This window comes from Mizuhopecten yessoensis, unplaced genomic scaffold, assembly GCF_002113885.1.
Source record: "Mizuhopecten yessoensis strain PY_sf001 unplaced genomic scaffold, ASM211388v2 scaffold7283, whole genome shotgun sequence".
Lineage (NCBI taxonomy): Eukaryota > Metazoa > Mollusca > Bivalvia > Pectinida > Pectinidae > Mizuhopecten > Mizuhopecten yessoensis.
In genome coordinates this window covers 671,564-699,051 of record NW_018406970.1, presented here as the reverse complement: position 1 = coordinate 699,051, position 27,488 = coordinate 671,564, and the positions used below count along the sequence as shown (strand labels likewise).

General features: G+C 35.8%; 1 protein-coding gene across 1 annotated transcript; it reads left to right on the top strand.

Moving 5' to 3' along the window:
- Positions 1-39: 39 nt before the first annotated feature.
- On the top strand, positions 40-25,008 carry LOC110453398 (putative per-hexamer repeat protein 5). Its single transcript, XM_021502327.1, has 20 exons — positions 40-181; positions 6,601-6,718; positions 7,622-7,755; positions 8,182-8,235; positions 8,910-9,020; positions 9,841-9,861; positions 10,386-10,463; positions 11,627-11,653; positions 12,433-12,453; positions 13,619-13,639; positions 14,575-14,688; positions 15,239-15,361; positions 17,155-17,593; positions 17,630-17,799; positions 19,471-19,887; positions 21,939-21,956; positions 22,315-22,431; positions 23,325-23,450; positions 23,843-23,954; positions 24,732-25,008. The coding sequence occupies exons 1-20, from the start codon at positions 85-87 to the stop codon at positions 24,859-24,861; spliced, it is 2,448 nt and encodes an 815-aa protein (XP_021358002.1). The 5' UTR covers positions 40-84; the 3' UTR covers positions 24,862-25,008.
- The last annotated feature ends 2,480 nt before the right edge of the window (positions 25,009-27,488 follow it).

The following is a 27,488-nucleotide window of genomic DNA, read 5'->3' as shown; positions in this document are numbered from 1 at the left end:
CCCGTTATCGGGACACGACCAATGATAAAAGCGAGGATACGTCGATTCCGCGCTCAGCAATCGTAACGACTCCGAGCGATCGTCATGAGAGTCCTGATAATACTTGCGGTGTGTTTGGTGGTGAGCGCAAATGCCTTGAAAAGCAGGCGCCATACACGAGTAGTACGCCAAACATCCTCCGGTGAGTGGATTAATATTAAGTATCCTTTCGTGTGATTTTAATAATAATTGTTTTTCTTACTCGGATATATAGATTTTTTGGAAAAAAAAGGTTGTTGGAATCATACTAAGGGCGTAGAAGAATGTATTCTGCATACTTGTTCTAGCCATTTAGAACGTATCTGTCCAAATCTGGATTTATGAACGCTGATATCCTTTTTGACTGGCCACATACAAATTTGAAACTAATCAATCTTTTTTTATGCATCAGGCAGATTTTGGACATTCATTTATGCTGGTATTTATCTTAATAGCTAAGTTTGGTACCCATCCAAACGGACTCGAAGCTAACCTACACATGCTTTCTTTGTATAGAATATGAATAGTTTACCTGCAAATCAAATTCTCAGATGTTATCGTGTTTCGCTTATATATGAATACAAACACTCCCAAACATACCATGGCCCTCTTAAGTCAATCGAGCTGCACAAAAAGCCTTAAAAGTGACACAGGTTCAAATAACTGTAAGCGTTATGGTAGCTACTTATTAAGGGCCCAAACTTTGAAACTATCTGTTTCTGGCACTGGCGGTATTTGAGGAAAGTTTATAACTTCTGTTATACCGGATATAAAAAAGAACAAAACAGTTGTTTTATTTTAAAAATTCAAATGCTGCCGGAACTCATGCAGAAATATTTTTTAATTTATAGGACGGTTATTGTATTGTTGCAAATAACGCCAATGTTAATACATGCTAGATGTATTAATGATATGATTCTTATGCTATTTAAGAAGATTTCCCAGAATAAGTCTGAAAACTATTGTGATACAGAAGAAATACTTCCATACCAGACCTACATAATTGATATACTACTGTAGACGTTCATTATAAATCTTGGTTATCGTAATGTTTTGCTGGTGTATATTTTTCATTAGTATTCATTTAATATAAATTAAAAAAAAAACATAAAAAAAAATGTTTAAATATAATTAATTCATATAGATTTCTGTCATAATATCGTATAAGTAACTTCTGAACAAGTCTCAATTGGCTATTAATAACCAATGTTCTAACATTTAAAAATTGCAATAAAATACATGAAAAAAGCAACGTAAGCATTTATTACAATGCAATAAGGACATGTTAATTTTGTTTAAAATTTCATAACCTTTTATCAAACACTCTTGTTGGGTCAGATAAAAAGGCGCAGATGGTATTAATGATGCACGCAATCTTTGTCAGGCAGGTGACCCAATATGTTCTAATGTTCGGTCGGGGAATTGAATCCTGGTCGTCTTGGTTAAAGGCGCGTGACCTATCCACTTGCTCAACCATAACTCTCAATGTTATATTTTTGTTTAGATAGTTGTTACATGTAAAATTAAATATGTTTTTAAAGATTCGGTGTATAAAATAGCTAATATCTAGTGCGATATCAATAGAATGGTTATGTTATTGCTGATATTCTTCAATGATTATATGTAAAGAATTGTTTCGAGACCTTTCAGTAGGCAATTGTTATGGTGATTGCTTAAGAGCATGATATTTAGATATACTTTACATACTAAATCTAGATAATTAAACAAATTAAGGAATAGTTTTTCATCTACACTATATCTAGATAGTGGATGTGGCATTAAACATGTTAAACAAACATGGTGTTCTGTCCAGGTAAATCTGGAGAATTGCTACGGTATTCTTAACAATTCTACACTATATCTAGAATGAAAAATCTTGAAAGATTATTTTTTTAGGATTGACATTTTCTATAGTAAATCTAGGATGATGTGGTGGAAGGTTTATATTAAATATAGAGATTTTATATGATGATCTGAAAGTAGATATTTTAAATTTAGAGAGTTGTTGTTATGTCATGCAATGTTCCATAGTAAGTTTGGAGAATCGTATTGATATATGTGATATCATTAATGGTAGTCATCTGATAAATTTGATACTATTGATGGCAGTATTAAGCCAATGTTATGATTGATCTTATTATTGTTGTAATATTGATTTTAAATAATCCAGGGAAATGTAATAGTAACGATGGAATTATCAGCTTTAGATGACAAAGTGTTTTGGGGTATATAGATATCCCCCTCTCCGTCCGTCAGTACATTATCCTTGTAAGCGCAACTCCTCTTAAACCGTTGGTTGAATATGTGTTAAAGCAAAACTACATCATGTAAGGAAATACATATGCAATTTAAGTATTTTTTCTTGAAACATGGCCATTGGAACTTTAGCAACCTTGTAAGCTCATCTCCTTCTTAACCTTTTATAAGATGTTTATGTAACCTAGCGCAGTGAAACTACAATGTACATCATAGTAACGTAGGTGTGCATGAAGAAAGGGACTTGCAATTCAATAATAACACTTTGCTGGAGTTATGACTTGAAACTTTACTTGTCTTCTCAAGAAACAAGTGTCAACACAAAAGCGGGTATATGGTTCACAGTTTGTCTAGTTGATGTTGATAACAGTTATGATACTGATGGAAGATAAAGGTGATGGCAATGCTTTCAGGAATAGAGATGCATATGATTATTGGTCTACATATGCTGTTATTGATCCTGCTTAACGCTCTTTAATTTAGGAGTGGGACGGCTGATTTGCCCGTTTTCAGTATAATGTGACCGGGTGGGATGTCCTGCTGGGTGTCTTTGGCAGTATGTTTCAGTGAGGTAGCACTATAAAGTCGGCATCAGTTCCGCGCTATCACAAGGAGACAAACACGAACATATCGCAGCCTCCCAAAACACGCATGCATACACCGTTTCAGGCCGTCCTGAAATGACCATAGCTGTTGATAGGACGTTAAACAATACTAAACCAAACCAAACTAATTATTGGTGATACATTTCAATTTGAAGTTCAATGTCTGATCAAAATATATATAAGGCCCATATACTTGAAACAATATGTTGATGATTGATCTAGAACCCTACGCTGATATATTTCAATTTGAAGTTTAATATCTGATCAGAATATGAAACTTGTACTTTTTTAATATGTTTAAAATGACTTATTCCAGATGATTACATTGTATCTAGAAATTTGGTAAACTAGTATATATGTTAAAGGTCCATATATTTTAAAAACATATTTAGATATCTATGCTGATATATTTCAATTTGAAGTTTTAACGTATGATCAAAATAATATTTTTGTTTCGAAACTGTTAAGAATGACTTATTCCAGATGATAACATTGTATCTAGAAATTGGGTAAACTAGTATTTATGTTGAAGGCCCATATATTTTAAAAACATATTTAGATACCTATGCTGATATATTTCTATTTGAAGTTTTAACGTATGATCAAAATATTATATTTTTGTTTCGAATCTGTTAAGAATGACTTATTCCAGATGATTACATTGTATCTAAACTAAAATTAATATTAAACTAGCATGATGTAAAAGGCCAATATACAATGTACTTATTTAAATAAATATTGTAATGCTGTGCATATACCTCATTGATAAAGCTAAACATGTATGCTATTAATCAGAGATGGACTAATGATGTTGAAAGATTTAAGTACTCATGTGCTAATGTGTAAAAAGAAACTTGTTATGATAAAGAATGAACATTTTAGTCCTATATCAAGTTCGGTTTTCCAAGGGCGTGTTAGAAAACCTAGATCATTTGTGAAAAATTGCAGAACATATAAATATAACTTTTATTTTTTTATTTAAGTTGCAGGTAGTTACGTGGTTTTTTTTTAGTCGATAAAATATAACTTGAGATTATCCTACATCCTGATGAAAGCTTTCAAAACATAATAAAGAGAATTTCTGAGGTTATGGATTATACATCTAGAAGACAATGATATTATTGCTGACGAACGACCACATAAGTTCTGTAACAGCTGTGCGAGACGCAACACTCGGTGATAAGGACATTACCTGTCATTGAATGTCTGTATTAGATACCAGACATTTTTTCTAGACATGACACAAGATAGCACGTGACCTGAACCGGATGTCTGACACGGCATGACTTATTCAATCCCAACTTACATGAACTTGTAAAGTCACCGTTTGACTTTCCCTAATCACGTGATGTACTTGTACAGTGCGTATGGCATTTGACCTGGACGAAAACTATCATTAAAACTATGTTTCTAAGTTAAGTCCTATCTAAGTAGATTGATACAATTTAAACTCGCTTCCTCATTACTTTGACTGATATTATTGTTATTCTGCTAGAACTTATATTATATCATATTGTTTCTGACTATTATTGGCGATAGAATCTCCACGAACGATATCGAGAGTACAGCCTTACAGAAGTATTCGATAAAAATATGTAAAAAAATAAAATAATAATATACAAACAAATACTCACCCTTTCACACACATATATGTATTTTTTCGTAATATACCAATATCGTTTCAGGTACAGTGTAATATATTGCTCGATAGTGAATTGTACGCAACATTGACTCAAGTGTATCTTCTTACCCGAAAATTGGTACTATCTGAAGAATACATATCACTTATGTATGTATGAATCAAGGCCACTTGAAAACAAATAAGTTTCACTCACGGCCTGATATCCCACTTGCTAATTGCTTGGCTGAATACGGGTTCAGATATGAGTTCCAACAACATACACCAAAACAGCAGAATATTGAAATGATGATCCGATATATTTTTATGAATTATGTTTGGCTATACAATGTACACCGATGTGATAGTCATGTAATAGCCACGAACGTACATTTTCTGTGACTCGGCGGGTTCTGAAGACATTTAAATCTACAGTAAAACAGATTGCTTTTTGTGTCATATGAAGGTCGACTTTTTTCAAATATGCGTATTAGTGTGCCTTTTGGTTTTGTTGTCGCCACCCGAGTTATTGATGTGAGGTCAGGAATTACTTCAATTTGACCTTTATTTACATGGCTGGTGATATCAATGAAGCAACAGACGTTATATCTTCCGGAACACACGGTCTTAATCTCTGTGTATGTTTTCAAGGGTCTCCATGTAACTCGTTTCTTTGTTCGTATTTCACCTTTGCTTTATCGATTACAAGTTCAAATTATAGTATTCTCTTGTTTTCATGGCACTTCAAATTTGTCATGTTATATTAAAAATTAGGAACACGTCATGTAAACATTGAATAAATTCAGAAAAAAAGAAAAACAATGATATATCGATTTCACTAGTATTAAGAATACGATCTGAAAACCAGTGCTTAAGGTATATAATAAACTTCCTTAAATTATGTATTTAAGCAATAAACTACATAGATGTGGCAGACCAACTGGTTTAACTGCCACATGTGTCACAGACAAATTGAATGGTGCGCTAGCGCGCCATGATAAGTTTGTATGCAGAAGATACCGATAAGTTCGGTAGTGACACTGTTAAGTCGCTCGGAGGTGCAAAGACCAACTTCAGTTATAGTCTCATAAGATGAAGCTGCTTTTGGCAGTACTTTAGTAGGTATATAGAAGGGCTTTGCCACACCAAATGTAAATATATATATATATTGCTGTTGTTCGTTACTGTTAAAATGATATAGTCGGTAGGTTTTGTTTTACTACCAAGTCATAATTAAATGAAGAAAATAGAAGTTCGGTAATTTTTTGTCCAATCATTCTACAATACTTGGAGTATACGATCACGGTATGGAATAAATATGCAACTTAAGACAATTGATGTGTAAATTGTATCGTATTTATAGATCGAACGGAGTTGTAAAATATTTCAGCTGCTGGGCTTTTTTCTCCTGTTCACCAGCCCCAGTGGCTGAGTGACGATATGTTTTGTACCTATCAATAGGGGCATGCTTGCATTTGGTCGACCACATATATGTATTCTAAGTGTTGATAATAAAATGGTTGTTGCAAAGAAGATGCACCCGGAGACAGGGAGTGTTGGCGTACTTGCCTCCATGTGATAGCGCGGATCTTATGCCGACTGTATAGTGCTACTTCACTGTAATAGCATGCCTAAGGCACACAGCACAGCATATCGCCCGGTCACATTATACTGACAACGGATGAACTACATGCTGAACGTTAAGCTGGGCATACCAAACTACCATTTTTAAGGCCTTTGGAATGTCTGGGTCTGGGGACAGAACCCACTGCCTTTCTCCCATTGGGCGAACGTTCAACATGAAAGCCAAAAGTGAAGTGATGCGAAGCAAGGCACTAAGAAATTAGACAGATAGAAATATATAGATCCCAAATCTGCTGCAAATCCGTTTAGTTCAATCGGTCAAAACAGATCTGTGAGGACTGGTTTTGCTATGTTATGAAATTGGTGACTACCACTTCATTCTATCCACATTATCAGTTATATATTGTGATGTTGACTTGATTTAAGTTTTAAACGAGAACTTATTTTACTGGACGTAGTGTTGTAGTCACTAAATTTGATAACATAACCAATAGCATTTGCCTTCTGTTTTGCTATTAGGTGGAGGCTGTCTATACGAGGGAAAGGTCTACCAGCAAGGGCAGACTTGGACGGTACCATGCAAGTATGACTGTTCATGCGTGGATGGCACTGCCGGCAAATACTCGTGTACGGATGTGTAAGTACGCACTTTTCAAATAATTATAATAAATTGCAATTCTGCTGTTTTTTATTTAGATCTAGTGTCCCAGCGCTTGGTTTTGCATTTTCTACAAAGAAGCGTTCAACATTGCTTGCCGTTTTCCTGGCTTGGAATTTTTAAAATTATTTTGAGAGGTATATGAAAGAATTACATTAACCACTACTTCATATTTCACAATAAAAACCCGCCACGAGGATTCCGTCCCTAGATAATGTTGATTAAAAAGGATAAAAATTAGCCATTGCGCCAGATGTCATGCTTCTTGCTGTGTTAATTCCTTTCTGCATCATTTCTGGTTATTAATTCAAAATGGTCTTTAATGGTTATCCTTTAAAAAGTCAACAGCATGATTTTTTTAAATTCTTATTATTGCTTAAATTAATTTTACATTGCATCTTTTTTGTTAATGAATAACTGTTATACATTTATTATGTTTAGTAAGCGCCATGTTGAAGGGCAACTTTCAGACTGTTTCCATAGTACTTTCAAATGAAGTCAGCATTGGTAGCGAAGTGCAATACAGATATTTTTACAAAATTATCTGTGATACACTGTACTTAATTTTACTATATATCATGTATATTCAGAAGGTAGCCTAGTGGTAGGACACCGGGATCGTGACCGAAGGGTTGCGGGTTCGAGTCACGTCATGGCACTGTGTTGTATCTTTGAACAATATACTTTACTTCGCTTGCTTCAGTCTATTCAGCTGTTAATGAGTACGTGCTTGGGCCGTGCTAGAACTGTTGAATGCTAGCTGTGAACCGCTTTGAGACGACCTGCGAACTAGGTTGTGATAAAGCGGTATATAAAAACCTCGAATTGTTATTACTATTATTATAACGTATCAAGTGATATCCCTGATCTTCTAACCGCCAGGTGTCCCACCTACGACAACCTGCCTCAGGGCTGTTTTATGGTGAAGATACAAAACTCGTGCTGTTCCAAACCCCAATGCAACTTCCAGACTACCGACGGAGGCACCGGTGGAATGGGCACTCAAACAGGAGGTGGTAAATAGTGGTTTATTATTTAAATTAGATAATATTATAAAAAATAATATTCAACATTTGTATAGCGGCCTATATATATATAATTTGTAAAACTACTCTGATGCACTCTACAGCACATGAATAATAGTATTGCTAAGGTGACAGTTATTAATCAAAAAAGATAAAAAGGTATAAAAATCAACATTTTACATCAGGTGAAAAGACGTTTATCGCTATATACATACAAATGTAAAGGGTGTCAACATACAAAAGTTAACAAATGAAATAATGCGGTTGGTAACCAAAATATGTTTCAACTCCGGCACATTTATCCAACGAGGAGTGAGAAAAAAACCTATAGTAGGAAAGAGAGAAATGAATTAATCTAACCTCGTGAAGTAACAGTATGGCACTAATACCTAATGCATCACTGGCTTTATTCCGTAGGTGGTGGTTCGGTGGTGATCCAAAATGGCGGCGGAGCTGGGAGTCTACAGACAGGTACATATTGTCACGAGATTATCATTAGAGTCATGAAGAATTTAATTACGGTCTGACAAAAGTTTCACGAAACAAGTGTTACAATTGAACACAACACGCTGAACACCACGTTGTGGACTTAAGTGTTTTATTAGTTCAATGCATTGTGGCTACGACTGTCAGTGACCTTCCCCCTATCCTGGAGTAGGCTCTCTCGCCCTCTTTTCAAGATCTCCCAAACATTCTTTTAAACATAGTTCTGGAACCCGACAGAACGTCTTCTTAATACCACAATGCTGCTCTCTATGGATACCTCATACTTTACGATGCATAAATGTGTCTTTCCTTTTTGTTTTATTAATTACCTTATTATTGACCCATTTGCTAAGTTATTTAGAGAAGTTATAATATACATCAATATAATTTATTATTTTGTTAATCCTAGAGCTGATTAAAGCAATGAAATGACTACGGAAGAGCATTAGGGTCACATAGAAAAAAAAATCTTTTTTAAGTTGTTAACTTTTGAGATACCACAGATCACAACCAGTACTTCCATACATGTATCACCTAGTGAAATATAATTTGACGGCATTAAAGGGAGTTTAAACATTCTAGTTATATACTTTTAGTCTAGACGCTCGCAATACCATTTTATAACGTGTTTACAACTAACTACCGTTGTACCTTTGTAGCCACGTGCACGGATTCTCTATCCAACTGCCCGGACTACGGCGCAGCTATGTGCAGCGATCCTCAATACACCCCATGGGCCAAAGACAACTGTAGAAAAACATGCAACTTGTGTAAGTAATGCTATCTATATGTGGAAGTTGCTTTTAAATGTTATAAGATGTATATCAAGCTATATCGGTTCGGATTTGTGGAAATAGAATTCCGTGCAGTTTCGGGGACATAATACGTTTACTGTATCCCATTGCATGATCCTTAGAGGCGACGAATGCGCTACCGGCATAATGGGTTGTTTTTATCCCTTGTGGGAACATATCACAGCGTCATATGGCCATTTCGTCCCCTTGGTATTCTGCGGTACTAAATTTCAACAGAATTATTTGTTTTGTTTTTCTATTGTTTAACGGCCCGTCGACAATGTGAGTCATTTTGGGTCAAACAACACTGTAGAAAGAGACATTGATAAAAATAAACACATCCAACCAAAACTAAATATCTTACAATATGTAAAGGATTTAGAAATAAATCAACATCAAACGAATAGGCTGCAAAATATATCATATTTTATTATAAAGATCAATAAAGGGTAAATAGTCATATTATTAATTGCACAGTATCGAATAATATTTTCATAGACGTTACATCATACAATCTATCACGTATTTGTTTAAAATCACCGCATTCAATCATAAAGTGTTCGACTGTAAATGGTTGTACCAATATCTGAAGTGTTTCAAACTATAGAATATATCAAAAGAGCCGTTTTTTACGATATATTCATAAGTGAGCAGCTGCACGGATGTTTAAATTCAAAAAATAAGGGAAAAAGAACATATTGACAATGACGTGAATTTTCGATGTTTACCTTATCACAATTCAAATACAGTCGTTTATTACCTTACTTCAGGAATTGATTTGGGGGTTTCTTTACAGGTGGGTCATCAATGAGCTCAGGTACGTGTTGTTTCTGGTATATCAAATGCAAATTATATAGACTTGATATAATATAATAACATTAATTAGTTAATCTTATCCTCAAGAGCCAGACATATTGACATAATTATTGCAATTAGAGTAAATACCTGTATACTATATCCCAACGTCAATTATTTTCATGATGTCTCGGCCTTGTTAATGCATTAAGGGGGTGGTGCAAATCTATTGAATTTATAGTTTGAATAACAAAGCATGTTTAGAGTGATCATTTTTTATGAATGAATTCCAATCCTTTCATTTCCACCATCTATAATTCTTTTTGTTATTGGTACAGCGCTGTACCGTTCAATATATTGGGTTAATTTCTGGGATTGTTATCGTTCAATATAAGGGTTTGAATGTTTTACCTAAACTGTTGACCATTGTTTTTGTGTTGTCAATTAGTTAATTCATGGTTGGCAGAAAGTGAAAGCGAAATGATTCAATTTATGACATTTGTGTACGGTGAACTACTTCTATAAGTTCCTTGGCTATTTATCTAGGAGGTTCAATGGGGGGATCGACTGGTGGAGGTCAAATGACTGGAGGACAAACTGGAGGCACTGGAGGCACTGGAGGTGGTAAATATATTTATTCAATATTATTCGTTATCCAAACTTAATTTATGATACGGTCGTCTGAGTAATAAATGTTCAACAACGGAAATTGTGCTTACAAGAGGCATTCAAAAAGGAATCTGACCCAACCTTCTTTCAGTTGTGAAACATCAACGGCATGTTTCGAAAAGTATACCCTGTTGTGAACCGTATTTCGTCTATCAGAATGAACAATGTTTTAACAAACGTTTGATGTTTTCGTAATTTAATGCTGTTTTGTATCTGCTGCTATTCTCTCTTGTTTGAGTTTTTATCATAATTGCATCTGAATTTGCTGTTCGTTGATGTTTGGATCATATCTTCGTATCTTTTCTTTAAATCAATGTCATTCAGATTATCATATGTAGTCGCTGCTCTTCTGTCAACAACATTTGTTATTTAAAAAGAATGATACTTTTACATAGAACAATGAATAAAATCACAATATCAATATTATATGGTCATGATATTATCGGTTAATAATATAGACTTCCTTGTATTGAAACATGGTTTGCCGTGATTTTTTTTGTTCCTCTCGTGCTTGACTTTTGTATTTGGTCTAGGGGAAAGTAGGGTAACTTCGATCACTCTAATTTGCCTCCCGTGCTGGATAGTCACGTGACTGTTATGGTAGTTTTGTATCTGAACAATATTTCCATTTAGTTTAAGTTATTTTCAGAAGTATTGTTACGATACAAAACTATCAAGCTCAACTGATATGATGAATCGGTATATCTTTTGTTAATTTCTCCCGCCATTTGCTTTTACATGGCGTGATAAAAACCAGAAACATTTATAAATAATCATGATGTGTTCTTCATGGATAAATAGTATAATAATCAACCTGTTATCATTTCTCTTTCTTTTAATGCGTCGAATTTATAACCCGAATTATGAGGATGATAAACCTTGGTTTCACCTTTGAAAATGTCAATACTTGTATACTATAGCTAAAAGAATATATAGTGTTCTATCGATCAAAATTACCGCGGGATTGTATTCCTACCATTCAGGTATTTGAACGGTTCCACTGATGACAATATCTTGCATGCCAGTGTAAGGTAGCATGTATCATTTACAACAATTAATAGTATTGACAAAATTTGGTTTATATTATATTTTCTATTTTCTAATATTTGTCTTTTTAGACGGAGGATTTCACTTGATTATGACCCGTAAGTACTTACGTCTGATTGTCGTAACAGTAGAAGATGCGAGATACTGTAGCTCAATGACCTAACAATGTTTAGTTGCAACGGCAATACATTTGTAATTTCGTATATCTTTCGCTTTTCATCTATTTACACCAGCGTTGCAACTACCAAATGCCAATTGATCCATAACAAATTTAAAAAAGGTTGTTCCATGGTTGGGGTTTAAACCAATTTCAGAACCCCTCCTGTTTACTATAGATCATCAGAAATCTACCTACCTACTGTAATTTATCGTTGTTGTTTTGTTCGATTCATAACAGTCTTTGTACAATGATCACCACATGTCCAGTTGCCCTGTTCACATCATCAATTGAGTTTGCCTCGAGACTTTTCAAGTTAACTACAAACCATAGCAAGATTCATTCTTTAAAAGTTCATGAAATATATGAAACATATATTTAATAATACTTAAATGTATTGCGAACAAGTGGGATATTTTGAATAATGTCAGCGCCAACCGGAAATTGTAAAGTCTTTTTCATTGTGTGATAACGTTGCAAAGGGTTGTTGAAATGTTTGCTAATTGACAGAAGCTGAAATTTATTTTCATATAACGTAGATAGATTTAATATGAGTGTAGCTTGGTTGTTTTGGTCTCGAATTAATAGTGTAGTTAATCGCTTCCTATGTGTTATTGCAGTTATTTTTTTTACCTACTAGATAGTTTTTGGTCGGATTGTTATAAGAAATAACACTATATTGATACCTCGTGTAGTTATATTTGCCATGTCATGTTTCAGCTGGAGGATCAAGCGGGTCTAGTAAGTAACACATGTTTTTGGTTTTGTAGGTTTTTGTTCGTGTACATGTTTTAACATACTGTCTTTATTTGTAAACGATCGATAAAAATCACACTGACATTGCCTTCAAGAAAACGTATAATTTCCAAGAAAATTTTCACATCTTTTATGACATTCTTACAATAACCTTTCCATTATTTCATTCGTTAATTATTTATTTTTGTTTATGAACAGATCTAAGATAGGTATAAATGTGGTTTTTTTTTAATTCTGTTTAAACGAATACTTTAAATTGTTTCGCTTATACAACCAAATTTAATAAAAGTTTCTTTATTTGCCAAACTTTTTAAGCATCAAAGTAGAAAATAAAACCATGAGTTTATTTCTTTGCATAATTGAATGATATTTCAAAATGAGACGCTGCTGTAGCTATTATCATTATACATCCCTAATAACCGATCACAAGAAGTTCGTAAATGTTCCGTATAATGGACTTGTACATCGTTTGTTTGAGAGGGGTCACGAAAATATAAACTATCAAGGTGTTCTACATAGAGATCTAGTGTGACCTACCTACTCTTCCTTGGGTTGTTCTATGGTTGGGATTTAAACATATTTCAGAACCCCTCCTTTCTTACTACAGATCATCAGAAATCTACCTACCTACTGTAATTTATCGTTGTTGTTTTGTTCGATTCATAACAGTCTTTGTACAATGATCAGCACATGTCCAGTTGCCCTGTACACATCATCAATTGAGTTTGCCTCGAGACTTTTCAAGTTAACTACGAACCATAGCAAGATTCATTCTTTACAAGTTCATGAAATATATGAAACATATGTTGAATAATACTTAAATGTATCGCGAACAAGTGGGATATTTTGAATAATGTCAGCGCCAACTGGAAATTGTAAAGTCTTTTTCATTGTGTGATAACGTTGCAAAGGGTTGTTGAAATGTTTGCTAATTGACAGAATGTTGAAATTTATTTTCATATAACGTAGATAGATTTAATATGAGTGTAGCTTGGTTGTTTTGGTCTCGAATTAATAGTGTAGTTAATCGCTTCCTATGTGTTATTGCAGTAATTTTTTTTACCTACTAGATAGTTTTTGGTCGGATTGTTATAAGAAATAACACTATATTGATACCTCGTGTAGTTATATTTGCCATGCCCTGTTTCAGCTGGAGGATCAAGCGGGTCTAGTAAGTAACACATGTTTTTAGTTATGTAGGTTTTTGTTCGTGTACATGTTTTAACATACTGTCTTTATTTGTAAACGATCGATAAAAATCACACTGACATTGCCTTCAAGAAAACGTATAATTTCCACGAAATTTTTTACATCTTTTATGACATTCTTACAATAACCTTTCCATTATTTCATTCGTTAATTTTTTATTTTTGTTTATGAACAGATCTAAGATAGGTATAAATGGTTTTTTTTTAATTCTGTTTAAACGGATGCTTTAAATTGTTTCGCTAATACAACCAAAATTAATAAAAGTTACTTTATTTGCCAAACTTTTTAAGCATCCAAGAAGAAAATAAAACCATGAATTAATTTCTTCGCATAATTGAATAATATTTCAAAATGTGACACTGCTGTAGCTATCCTAATCCCTAATAACCCATCACAAGAAGTTCGTAAATGTTCCGTAAAATGGACTTGTACATCGTTTGTTTGGGAGGGGTCAAGAATATATAAACTATCAAGGTGTTCTACCTGAAGATCTTGTGTGACCTACCTACTCCTCCTTGCCTGAAATAGTTTTATTTCATAGTAGATTGTATATAGACTTCTTTAACTTTATTTGCAGATTGGTGAGAGTATATTTGATACAGATTGAGATAGCTTTACCAATGAGATTTATCTACGTGACGTTTCGTTGACTAATACAATTGAACATTTGTCTGATGAAGGTGACAGAGTGCATACCGTACTAGTCATCGAACCGACATACTAATCATGCATTTATTTAAATGATATGGCTATAAAATTGAAAATAGAATTATGTAAGTAACTGTAATTTGTATTTATACATATTGCTACTGTGTTTTGAATAAAAGATATGCTGAATTTTAAATGTTGAAATATTGAAATTTTAAACATTGTAATTTATTGGCTTCTCTTTTGTAGCATCCTGTGTTGATACTATCAGCAACTGCGCTGCCTACACTAACTCGGTGTGTAGTGACCAGCAGTACGATCAATGGGTCCTCAAAAACTGTCCAGCTTTCTGTCATAAATGTGGTGAGAACATTTTAACTTACCTGCAAATGTAACCAAGTTTGAAGCAACATCTATAAGTATATATATCAAAAAGAACAGACACAGTGTACGATATGCAACTGTTTTAAAAACGATTAATTGAAACAGTTGTGACAATATTTAAATTATAGTTTTCTCTTTTTATCTGGTTATTAGGTGATTATTCGAGTTGACTACGTATTTATCATATCAACAGTATTGTTTCTGTGAATGCTGGATAATTGTTTTGTACATTAGTCTGATCAACTGATAGACTTTTCTTTTTCAAAACATATTAACGTGTGAGCGGTAAATAATAGTAAAGCATGAGATATGTTAACTCACCTCACCTGTACTGTTGAAGTCGACACACGTTTGGGTATCATTGGCGGAAAATTTGCATAACTTCGCCAGCAGGTACTGTTGTCGACGTCAAAGAAAATTATCAAGTTCTGTGGTAATGTTATGACCAAATCACTCCAGTTTGCGGAAACTATTATTGTTTAGTGAATGTCTGGTAGACGGTCAAAACACATGTGAATTGATTTCTAAGGCATGCTGGGTAGCAGCACAGGTACTATGACCGGAACCGGAACAGGAACCGGAACAGGAACCGGAACAGGAACCGGAACAGGAACCGGTGGATCTGGAGGAACGATACTTATACCCTCCATAGGCATGTCCAACTAAAATAACATTTCCGCTTTGCTGGTGACACATGTACCTGCTTTCACCGTTGTACACGCTTGCAGCAATGTAACTACAGGTGCTTCAGGCCATTCCCGCTGTTTAAAATAATACAGAATCTGAAACAAATATAAATATAAATAAGATATTCTGACAGGATGCATTCAAGTGGATTGTTCTCCACCTCCCGTCTATAGGGATCTGCTTGGAGTCCCTGTATACCCCTCCATTATTCTTGGTATTCTCCACCTCCCGTCTATAGGGATATGATTGGAGTCTCTGTATTCTCCTGGCTCGTCCCCCCATGCTTTTACTATCGATGAAGTGGTTTGTTTACTATTTGGTGTAGAAGCACATTATATTCAAATATAAATTATATCAAAACGGATAACTAACAGCACACAATTAAGAGAGAGCATGTCGATGAAGACAAGGGGCAAGTTTTATAGTAGCCACTATGATATTCTATTTCCTTGAGCAATATGAAAGTCGATATTTCTCATTAAGCTCAAAAGTGTTCCTTGGTTTTTTTTCGTTTTCACTATCCCGGTTCTTGCTTTAAATTTCGGGACGTGATATTTCTTGGATTTGACAAATATTTACAGTTTTTTTCAAAACTGCACAAGACGCTTCCCCTTCCATAACATATGGCTTTATTCTCCTTGTACATTTTCAATAATCTCCATATTCCTTTGCTAACATTTACACTGCTTGTATCGATTTCGAGTTCAAACTGACACTTCGGTGTTTTTGATGAACATCGGAGCAAGATGATACTGAAAGAAAATACGGAATGATATCTTCTCTTTTATGAAAAATGTAAACATATCTAATTCTTTCAGTCGTTGACATATCGAAATATCGATTGCACTGCAGTATTGGAATACTTAGAGAGTCTCTTAGTCATTACTCACTTCCCATGGACAACGATGGGATATTTAAATATAATTGAAACAAAAATCATCCATTGACCAACTGCCTAAAAAGTTGTGGTTTCTGGCTAAACAGCAATTTACATATCGTATTTGCTTTTGTTATGTCAGCGGATCAGCTTGTGTTATCGAACGCTGTTTTTGAACATCCTTTCGCTGTTAAACCCGAAGGCTGATTTGTTGGTTGTTTTTGGAACCATGTCATCGCTTGTATAAATTGTTCGTTGTTTATGATCATAACAACAGCTTGTTTACTTATCAGCTTCTCCAAGAGGGTGTTTGTTTACAATCATGCATCGGCTTGTGTCACAGAAAGGTCTCTAATGACCATTTAGCTTTTGATTTTGGTTTGTCTTTTATCGCCACGCATTCCTTGTGCTACTAAATCTGTCCACGACCACGGATGAGTTTGTTTTACTTGGTGGTTTACACGGAAGTGACGTAATCTAATTTGATAAAGCATCGTTCTGTTACAACTTAACTTTGCTTTAAAACGAGTTGTTTTCGCTATTTTCATATCGATATTGCGTTGAAATTATGATTTTGGTTATTTCTTTAATTTATGTCATGATCGAATTTTACAAGTTATGCTTATAATAAGTGTTGTCTATGCTTGTGTGTGTCTTCATTACTTTTATTGTTTCCCCCTTCTATCTGCCCCTCTCACTGTCTTCCCCTTTCTTTCTACATTATGTTAATGTACGTATGTTAATCTTTCTTTTTCTTAACTAAAAGATATTTCATATTTGATGATTCAGATAGACACATTTGTCGATATTCAACATATCAAAAATGCATTCGTTTTAAAATCATGTATTCAATGACGTTTCAAAATATTTTATCAATACAGGTGGCTCTGGTTCTGGAACTTACCCCAACACTGGTACTGGTTCAGGAACCTACCCCAACACCGGAACTGGATCAGGCACCTACCCCAACACAGGTACTGGAACTGGAACTTACCCCAACACCGGAACTGGAACCGGAACTTACCCCAACACCGGAACTGGATCAGGAACCTACCCCAACACAGGTACTGGAACCGGAACTTACCCCAACACCGGAACTGGAACCGGAACTGGAACTTACCCAAACACCGGAACTGGATCAGGAACCTACCCCAACACAGGTACTGGAACCGGGACTTACCCCAACACCGGAACTGGAACCGGCACTTACCCCAACACCGGAACTGGAGCCGGAACTTACCCTAACACCGGAACTGGAACAGGAACTTACCCCAACACCGGAACAGGATCAGGAACATACCCCAACACAGGTACTGGAACAGGAACTTACCCCAACACCGGAACCGGAACCGGAACTGGAACTTACCCCAACACCGGAACTGGAACCGGAACTTACCCCAACACCGGAACTGGAACCGGAACTTATCCCAACACCGGAACAGGATCAGGAACCTACCCCAACACAGGTACTGGAACCGGAACTTACCCAAACACCGGAACCGGAACTAACCCCAACACCGGAACAGGTATTTTGATATATTTTTTTCAATTCTTATAAACTTGGTTTTCGTTTTTTTCTTGTCAAAGGGAAGTCAGCAAAATAACTTTACGAAATGAAACTTCTAAAGTGAGGAGTCGCCTCTTTGTATTTTAGCGAGGTTGGAACCATCTGCTTTGGTTGTACAACGTCACGAACCTTTTTTTAAATGTATTCAGACAATGATTAGCTATAAATTCCAGTTACTCTTAAGAGTATGCATGCGTATTTTGAGACTGATGGCACAATGAGCTTTTGCTTCGTCTTTGTAATATTAATACTCATATGCAATGCATGTTATGCTGGGTGTTCGATCTTTCCCACTCTCCGAAAATATAATGTTTTTTTATTCCAATGTATTTGTCATTTGAACGTATGGCCATGAATTTTTAATCTGCACACAGGGCCGTGTATCAATTGTAATACAAGTTAGTTCCAACATGAAAGTCAATGCTACAATGTTGAAAGTAGTTATCTATGCATAAAATAGTTATAAAATGCAATTGCAGTGTTGAAAAAGGTAAAAATATAACTGAAACTGTACAGACCAGAATGACAAAATTCAAAATGAACTCGATTAAAAATGCGATTTTTTTTAACAATTAAGCTGTTTATTCACTATTTAAAAGAATATATATTGTTTACACAAACATGCTGGACATCTATGTTTTTTGTGGTTGAAGTTTCAAATGAGCTTTTGTATGAGTATTGTGCTTAATGAACTAATAGTAATGCATGCTATAAGAGAAATTAAAAAATCGCATTGTTTTGGTGTAGCATATAACACTCACCTCATTATAATATTGAAGTGTTCTGCTTAATTCCTTGCGTTGTTTAACAGTTTACTTCCTAGAGTATGAATACATTTCTAACAGAATACTACGAGACGATGTCTGGGTAAGTTTATGTGTTCAAAATATTTTAAAACAAATGTTTTCACTAATCGGTTGTGAGAAATGTTAAAACACCTAAGATGAATTCAAAGAAATTCACCAAGTCTTCATACAATGGAGTTCTTATTTATCACCTGCATGCTGTTTTCAATAACATGGAATCCCAGCTTATCAGCGGCGTTGAGCTTCGAATTATAATGGCTTTACCTAGGACAATTTGCAACAGGATTTATTAATCACTGACAACACTGATCCACGAAATCGGGACAGTATGGTGAGGGTACACATGGCGCACTATATCATGGTAATTGCTTTCAATCTGCATACTGGCTTACAACCAATGAAGCAACGCATATCGCAGCTTTGCTGCGTGTCATCGGAGCATACAGGAAGCTTGCTGATATTAATGAACTTATGCAAAGGCACCGCATTGGCAAAAACAATATTTCAAATATATTATGTAACCAGCAGACTTTTATCAAAAGGAACTGGAACGTACCCAAGCGGCACTGGTGGAACTGGAACTGAAACGTATCCAAGCGGCACTGGTGGCACTGGAACTGGAACGTACCCAGGCGGGTCTGGTGGAACTGGAACGTACCCAAGTGAATCTGGTGGAACTGGAACCGGAAAGTACCCAAGTGGATCTGGTGGAACAGGAACTGGAACGTACCCAAGCGGCTCTGGTGGCACTGGAACTGGAACGTACCCAAGCGGATCTGGTGGAACTGGAACCGGAACGTTCCCAAGTGGATCTGGTGGAACAGGAACTGGAACGTACCCAAGCGGGACTGGTGGAACTGGAACTGGAACGGACCCAAGCGGAACTGGTGGAACAGGAACTGGAACGTACCCAAGCGGCACTGGTGGCACTGGAACTGGAACGTACCCAAGCGGGTCTGGTGGAACTGGAACGTACCCAAGTGGATCTGGTGGAACTGGAACCGGAACGTACCCAAGTGGATCTGGTGGAACAGGAACTGGAACGTACCCAAGCGGCACTGGTGGAACTGGAACTGGAACGTATCCAAGCGGCACTGGTGGAACTGGAACTGGAACTTACCCAGGTGGATCTAGTGGAACCGGAACTTACCCAGGCGGGTCTGGTGGAACTGGGGTGTATCAAGGTGGATCGGGTGGAAGCGGAACTGGATCAGGAGTCGGTTTTGGTACAGGTGGTTCTGGTAGGTAGATTTACTAGACCATCTGGCTCAGATAACTCTGGTACCGGCCAATGAATTGTGAAAATGGATTTCAAACATTGGATCTCCACATAGTAACAGTAAAATAGTGTTTCCATATGATAAGTTGATGTTTGTAATTATCAGTGGTGCAGAATGTAAGTCTAAGTAGAACGAATGTCTGCTATTTTTTTCATTTGATTGTAATATTGATGTTTTAACAATCGCATCATCCTTGTCAGGGTGGTTAAATACGGGGAGTTTTTTGCAATATAAACAATTGTATACGCGAAATGTCAAAGTGTTTACCCCTTTTTACCTGCTTACCTCATCAATACAGCAGAAAATGTTTACAACGGAACAGGTACATAATACTTTGAACCAATATTAACTCATCATGCGAGATTTATCACCAACAGGAAAAGCGAATAGATACCATCGTCAGCCTTAAACTATATGCTTAGGTAGGCAGCAGTGATGTTACAAATTTAACAACAAAGTCAAGATATTTGGTTTGGTTTAGTATTGTTTAATTTTCTATCAACAGCTTCCCCTGTGTGCAAGATGCATGCGTGTAGCGTATGCGTGTGTGTTTTGGGAGGCTGCAATATGTTCGTGTTTGTCTCCCTGTGATAGCGCGGAACTGATGTCGACTTTATAGGGCTACCTCACTGAAACATACTGCCGAAAACACCCAGCAGGTCACATTATACTGATAACGGGCGAACCAATCGTCCAACTCCTAGATTGCTGCGTTGAGCAGGAGTAGAAACTACTATTTGTACAGACTCTGGTATGTCTCGGCCAGGGGACAGAGCCCAAAGCCTTCCTCACAGAGGCTAACGCTCAACTAAAGGCCAAAATTGAGGCACTTTCAACAAGTTGTTTAGAAAGAAGAGAAAAGATAAGATCTCAAATTAATTCGCCTCTTACGATCATGCAATGGGGGCAGCAGGTACAATTCTTACGCCCTACCTGTAGGGACACAAATTCAAGAAAATGTCTTCTTCTACGAAGGCATTTAAGAAGTCTAACGTGATATACTGTCCCTATTGTATCACTTGGTGTCTATATTCGTTTGTTACTCATTTCCTTACACCTTCTTTGCGGCATTGTCCCCCTAGTAGCATTGTCCCCCTTTGATCTGAACTGTTGCTAAACTATGAATTGATCTTCAAACAATACACAAATCGTCTTTCTATCGCCGTAAGACATCATGTAGAAATGACTGCGAGTCAAAGTCATTGATAATAAGGCGTTACACATCTGCCTCTCTTTTTCAACGGTAGTATAGAAACATTTGATTTTCAACCTCTAGGTAACTAGGCATCACCTATGAGTCGCAGACGGATGAAACAGCTGTATGATGCAGTGTAATTCATTTTTTGCCTACTGTATCTATTACAACATGTTAAAGGTGCAATCAACTCTGTGTGTGTGACATTTTTATTTCAAAATACAAGGTGGTAGACTCTAATGGTGGATTGTTTAGACTCGAGGATTTTGCTGTAGCTTTATATCTTTTGAGTGGTGCCACGGAACATAAAATACACACTTTAGATTATTTAATTTAAAATTAACGAGTACTCCTCTAAATTGTTAAATGCATAACACACCTACCCCTCTTTTTAATGGTAGTTTAGACAATTTTGATTTCCAACTTTTTTAGCCCCTTGCATCACTGATTAATCTTAGAAGGATGAAACAGCTGGATGATTCAGAAAAATGTTTTTGTTTTTTTATGTATATATACATTAAATATAATTCATCTTCGGCCTACCGACTTTATACCCAGAGTTTAAAGGTTCAATTACCTGTGTTACGTTCATCTTATGACAATGACATTTTAGGGCTTTAAATATTCAAACGATTTAACTTCGTTTTTACGGAGAGGGATTGATTATGTCCAAAGAAGTCAGTGAGTTTCAACTAATAACAACCCAACAGGCGGTTTCTTGCCTAATAATTGTATATCTAGTCTAAAATTAGTCACTGCTCTTGCTAAACTGCTTTTCTTTGAATACATTTTATATGTTTTTTTTCTGTTTTTATAGGATCTGGAAGCTACACAGGTATGTGTCGTTGATATTATTTCCCCCCCCCCCCCCCCCCCCAATTTTTTTCTTCTTTTTAAAACAATAATAAAGGAAAATGCAAAGACGCCATTCAATGGCCGATCTCCATTACAGTTTCCATACATGGAATATTGAATTTTCATTTTGTTTCATTATCGAAGTGAATGTAAATGCAGACTAATTTTTATTTAATATTTAACAATAATTAAAAACGTCGAAATACAACCAGTAAATCCTGCCTGGCCGACGTTTTCTAAAATTATTTCATGAAAGAGTTTATTCCATTTACACATTACGATATAGGCAATGACATTGATAAAAATTGCTGATGTCATTCCTATTAATATACTTGTAGGTGCATGTGCTGACAGAATCCAGAACTGCGCAGCCTATGGGCAGTCTGTATGTACTGACCAAACATACGCAGGATGGGTGAAGGATAACTGCGCTAAAACTTGTAACAAATGCAGTGGTGAGTACGATTCGCGTTATTCAAAATGTCTAAAAGTGTTAAATATCTTAATACAGAATGCTTTGCACTGTTTCAACAAAAACATTTCTATTCTAAAAATGCCCTGTCTTCGGTATATAACGAACAACCCCCCCAAATGATCATGATTGTCCCTTATAATTAAACTAAAATAGACAGAGGACACTTCTTGGTCCACAACATATACATTGATATTATTTACTGATAAAAACAAAAATATTTTTTGCACAAAAAACAACATTGTGGTATAAGTTGTCAACGCTTTTAGTGTTTTTCCATTTTTATTTTTGGTTAGCTTATACGACATAACTTGAACAAGTATAGCATTGGGGAATAGCCAAAGTTTAATTATTCTACTTTAATCATAATTTAAAAAAAAAAACCTTTATAATCCCCGTACTTGAATATGTATTGATCTACTGTTCAGGACTTTTTTAATTGAAAAAAGTATAAAGATGCAATATTCTAAATGAAATCACCAACAGTGTTCTGAGTGCAAATCTGCAGCAGGGCTGGACTGGGATTCGATACCTGGACTTACGACCGTTATACGATCGGTCAAACAGACTAAGTTACCTTGTTAACAGAGGCATTCTTGGCTCATTAATTGTAGTTACATCTATACAAATCGAGAAGGGGTTACTGTATATACGAAGGTCCACAATGCAAGGGATCATTTGCTAGAATACATTATTTGGGCTATTTGTTTAACAACGGCATATTTTGTTACTTCCGAAGGATGAAGGTTTCTTGTTTTGGACTAGATTTTTGCTTTATTTTTGGTTTGTCGCGCTTATCGTGTTATTGACGTTTTTTTCTCCAAAATATCTTTCTATTTCAAAACAAAAACTTTAATCACGTAATGTTGTAAACAGGTGGTACGATCACGACTGGAACAAACGGCGGAAGTGGTTATTACGGACCAGGAGGTACAGGCATGGGCAGTTCGATGACCCAAACAGGCACCGGCTCCTCGGGTGTTGTCACCGGACATTCAAACGGTCAGTGTAACATTTTATTTTGCGCTTTTTTTCGGCGAAGTAAAAAGCGATAGTGTTATCAATATTAAATCACAGTCTCGAATGTTCGAATGCGTGAACATTCATCCTTCCTTTTTCTTTCCTTTTTCTTTCTATTTAGTCAGCTTGATTGTGTATATTGCACGAGGTGATATAAAAATAAATAAATGACATTATCAAAACAAAGTATCGTTTCCTTAACCATACGTATAACATTACAACTTTTAACATTAGGATGTATGGAAGTGCATCCTTCAGTCTTTTCTTTTCTTTGTATAAGTTATAAAAAAATGTTGTGTCGACTTAAACAATTCTCATGTATCCTCGCTTTAGTCTACCATCAGTGCAGGAGGTAATGAAGCATATGTTTACAGGTTGTGCCTATAAGGGCCAAGTGTATCAGCAAAATCAGTCGTGGAAGGACGGCTGTGATTATAGGTGCACGTGCACTGACGGAGCACAGGGAAGGTACAACTGCCAACAGCTGTGAGTATATTGTATTTATTCGTCCTGCCTGGTCAATACTTTGAACTTTTAATATGGGATGATCATGAATGTTGCATATCCACTCCTTCATGACACCCTTTCATGTCGTGGGATGCAAATAGGTAAATTCCTTGCAAGACATTTTCAAACTGAGTAACATCAGATGGTTCTGAGGATGTTGCACCAATTGCCCTATCCTAAACCCCTGGACATGAATATTTTCTCTCATTCCTGTCCCCAGAATTTCTTTAGCTCAGAAAGAAAAATTACTATTTCCGCAAAGGGTTACCGGAATGTTTCCCATTTTGTGACGTCACGTCTTTCTTATCCTGTTTTGACGTCACACACGTGAAATGGGGTTTTAAATAGACATTCATCACATGTCTGTGTTACTTTGGACAATTACGTCATACACGCACAAGAAGGAGAGAAAATTATGTCACAAACATACTAAACGCAACGTTGTAAAATTGCTTAATACTTTGCTTTCCCCATTGGCGTTCACCTGTCTATTTCTATGTTAAAAGTTGATGAGTTTTTGCTATGTGTCAAATGTCAGTAATTTGCAGACTTGCTTTAACATACATTCGGGTAATAGATATGAATATAAAATGCCCCTTTTGTGCTTTTTATGTCTATTTCATTTACGTTTTTTAACATAAACCTGTATGTTGTTTTTTGTATAGTTGTTACTGCTTAACATCCCAGCAATTCCATCCCGCTTATATCTCCGTTAAATATCCTTTGTCGCTAAGCATAGCCTTGGTTTTCTTTAAGATGCGTACAATGGGATAACCTCCCGAACGTTTGTCAGATGAATCCCCCGGCCCAGGGGAAGTGCTGCAGAACGCCCAACTGTCCCAGCTACGTCCAGCTTCATTACCCAGCTAACTACACACCCGAGTAAATCAAATGAAGAAGGCGTTTGGGTCGGTGTGGCTTTGCGAATGCTTTCTGTGCTTCCGGAATGTTTTGCCAAATGACACTTGTCGTGTTTTACGAATCTCAATCTGCTGACTTGTGTACAATAAACAATCTTGAATACATTATTTAATATGTATTTTGTGGACATACAATCTTTTGACAGTAACTTCATTTCTATATCCTTTTGACGGTTACTTCGTTTCTGATTAGTTTAGGAATGTAATTTTATTTTTAAGTTATTTAGATTTGTATTATTCCTGACACTTAAACAAATTAACACTGGTAAAATAAAGCTATCACTGATAACATGGACGGTAAATAAACAAGTTTTATTTTCTTCATAGGCGTCTTTTACTTTCTTTGGAACTATTCTAATGTAAGGGATATGTAGGTAAACTACATTTATAATTTGTGACACTTTGAGTCATCCTGGTCGTATCTCCATTATTGTTATACAATGTGTTCTCATAGATGAGCCCATGCAGATTTATGGAAAGAATAGGTCTGCTGTATCCTAATACACATGTCGTAAGAGAGGACTAATGTGCAACCCCCTGCAGAATCGGGGATTTTCTTAGGTGTATTGTGCTGAGGGGCTACTGAAGAAAATTCAATTGATCTGCTGCACCCATTGCAACATTTGGATCTTAAATTTTCTCCATTTCTTATTTTTGTTACCTAATGCTTTGCTCCCATGTACCTTACTTTTTGCTTTAGTGTTGAGCGTTCGTCCATAGAAAAATAGTCAATGGACTTTGTCCCCAGGCCAGGACATACCAAACTCCATAAAATGGCAGTTGTGATTCCCTGCTTAACGTTCAGTTTACCTGTTGTCAGAAGTATGTGACGAAGTGAAATACTGTGTTTTTGTTGCCTTCGGCATGGTAGTTCAGTGATGTGGCACTCCAAAGTTGGCATCAGATCCGCGCTATCGAAATGAATCTAGTATATCAACATACCCTACCTCCAGCACACATACACACGAGCAAGAATACACTGTACAAATCAAGAAGTCCTTAAATGACATAAGCTATTGTAATGACGTCATACAAAATCAAACCAAAGCAAACCAAATCTGATGGTTGATGTCTGTTTCGGGTTACTTTCCTGAATTATCTCTCACTTGACCTGGTAATGATTCTTCTTTAACCCCCTAGGATAGTATTTCTCTGTCAATACATATAGTATAATTTCTATGTCATCTCCCTAGGGTAGGACAGATATGACATTAAGAAAAAAGTATTATGCCGTCACAGGATATATAAGATATACGTAACAATGAACTCTCGACATGAGAGGCCATACATAGGCAATTCAGCTTAAAAGATTTTACAATTGATGAAACTATCGTTTTTAACATAATAAAAAAAATATCCCTTATCGTGATGGTGTAACAAAGCGTCCAGGTGATAATTTGGGTTTGGGGTTTCTCTGTCACACCCTCAAGATAGGAGAAGCTAGTATAAGTAATCATCCTATTATACTGACAAACCATAAGATCGGACTTCAGAAACTTTCTTGGGGTCGAACACACTGAACTGATAATTTTACACACTCAGCTTACAGTAATTGTGTGAAGTGTCATTTCAAAAGTTTTCAGAATATTCACTCATCTACGCTACACTTTGTCTTCCATCACATTATGCGAGACACCTACAGCTCATAACGTTACATATTAAATAAGATACTCCATAACGTATCTTATACATTTTGTACAGGTTGGTTAATCATCTATAATCTGATTTACACAGGGTGAGGTCTGTAGACTTTTTAAAGACGCATTTTAATAGACTATGCATTTGTTCTTACTGCAGTCTCAACACTACTAAAAGCATGTCAATATAGTTTCATTTGAAAGATAAGTTAAACCGACCAAACCATTAATAATTGTAAACAGCGTTCATATATCTTACTTTGAATAGACAAATAAATCCATGAAAGTATCTCAAAGAACAAACAAATCCTACCATACTTTGATAACGTCAGTGATTCTTCATATTATGTAAGCGTTGCTGAATATTTCTGGTGAACTTGATTATTCAATATATCGAGGTGTTTTCTTTTGTCAAGAATAGACTTAAATCAGTTTTAACAAACATATATATTTACATTTGTTCTGCATCCTTTCATTGCAATGTATTGATAAGGCAAATGTTGTTGTGAGACTATAACACCATTTGATATTGTAACGTCATCAATCTCATCAATCTCTATTGTTGTCAAGACTTCTTTTGCTGTTCAAAGAACTGTTTGAAATAACTAAATAAAGCGTAACTTCTCTATCAAAATGTTAAAAAAAAAAAGAATATTACTGTAAATAGTGTTATGGTCCTATAACACACATTACTATTGCCGACAAACTTGCATAAGGCCCTGCCGAACTTTATAAAGTTTGTCAGTAATAGCAATGTGTGTTATAGGACCATAACAACATTTGCTAAAACATTCATTGCGCAAGTGCAGTCAACAATTTAATCAAATATACACGGCAGTTTAATTCATTGATCATCGAGGAGCATGCGAGTGAAAATATTGGTTATTATTGGAAGGTGTGTGACCTGGAATCTTCCTTCGGCCTGTCATCTGAATCCTGCTCCCGCAGGCAAGTGT

Coding starts and splice junctions, on each gene's coding strand:
- LOC110453398 (XM_021502327.1), top strand. CDS start 85: ATGAGAGTCCTGATAATACTTGCGGTGTGTTTGGTGGTGAGCGCAAAT. Junction 8,236..8,909: donor AGCTGGGAGTCTACAGACAG/GTACATATTGTC, acceptor GTACCTTTGTAG/CCACGTGCACGGATTCTCTA. Junction 23,451..23,842: donor TGTCACCGGACATTCAAACG/GTCAGTGTAACA, acceptor ATATGTTTACAG/GTTGTGCCTATAAGGGCCAA.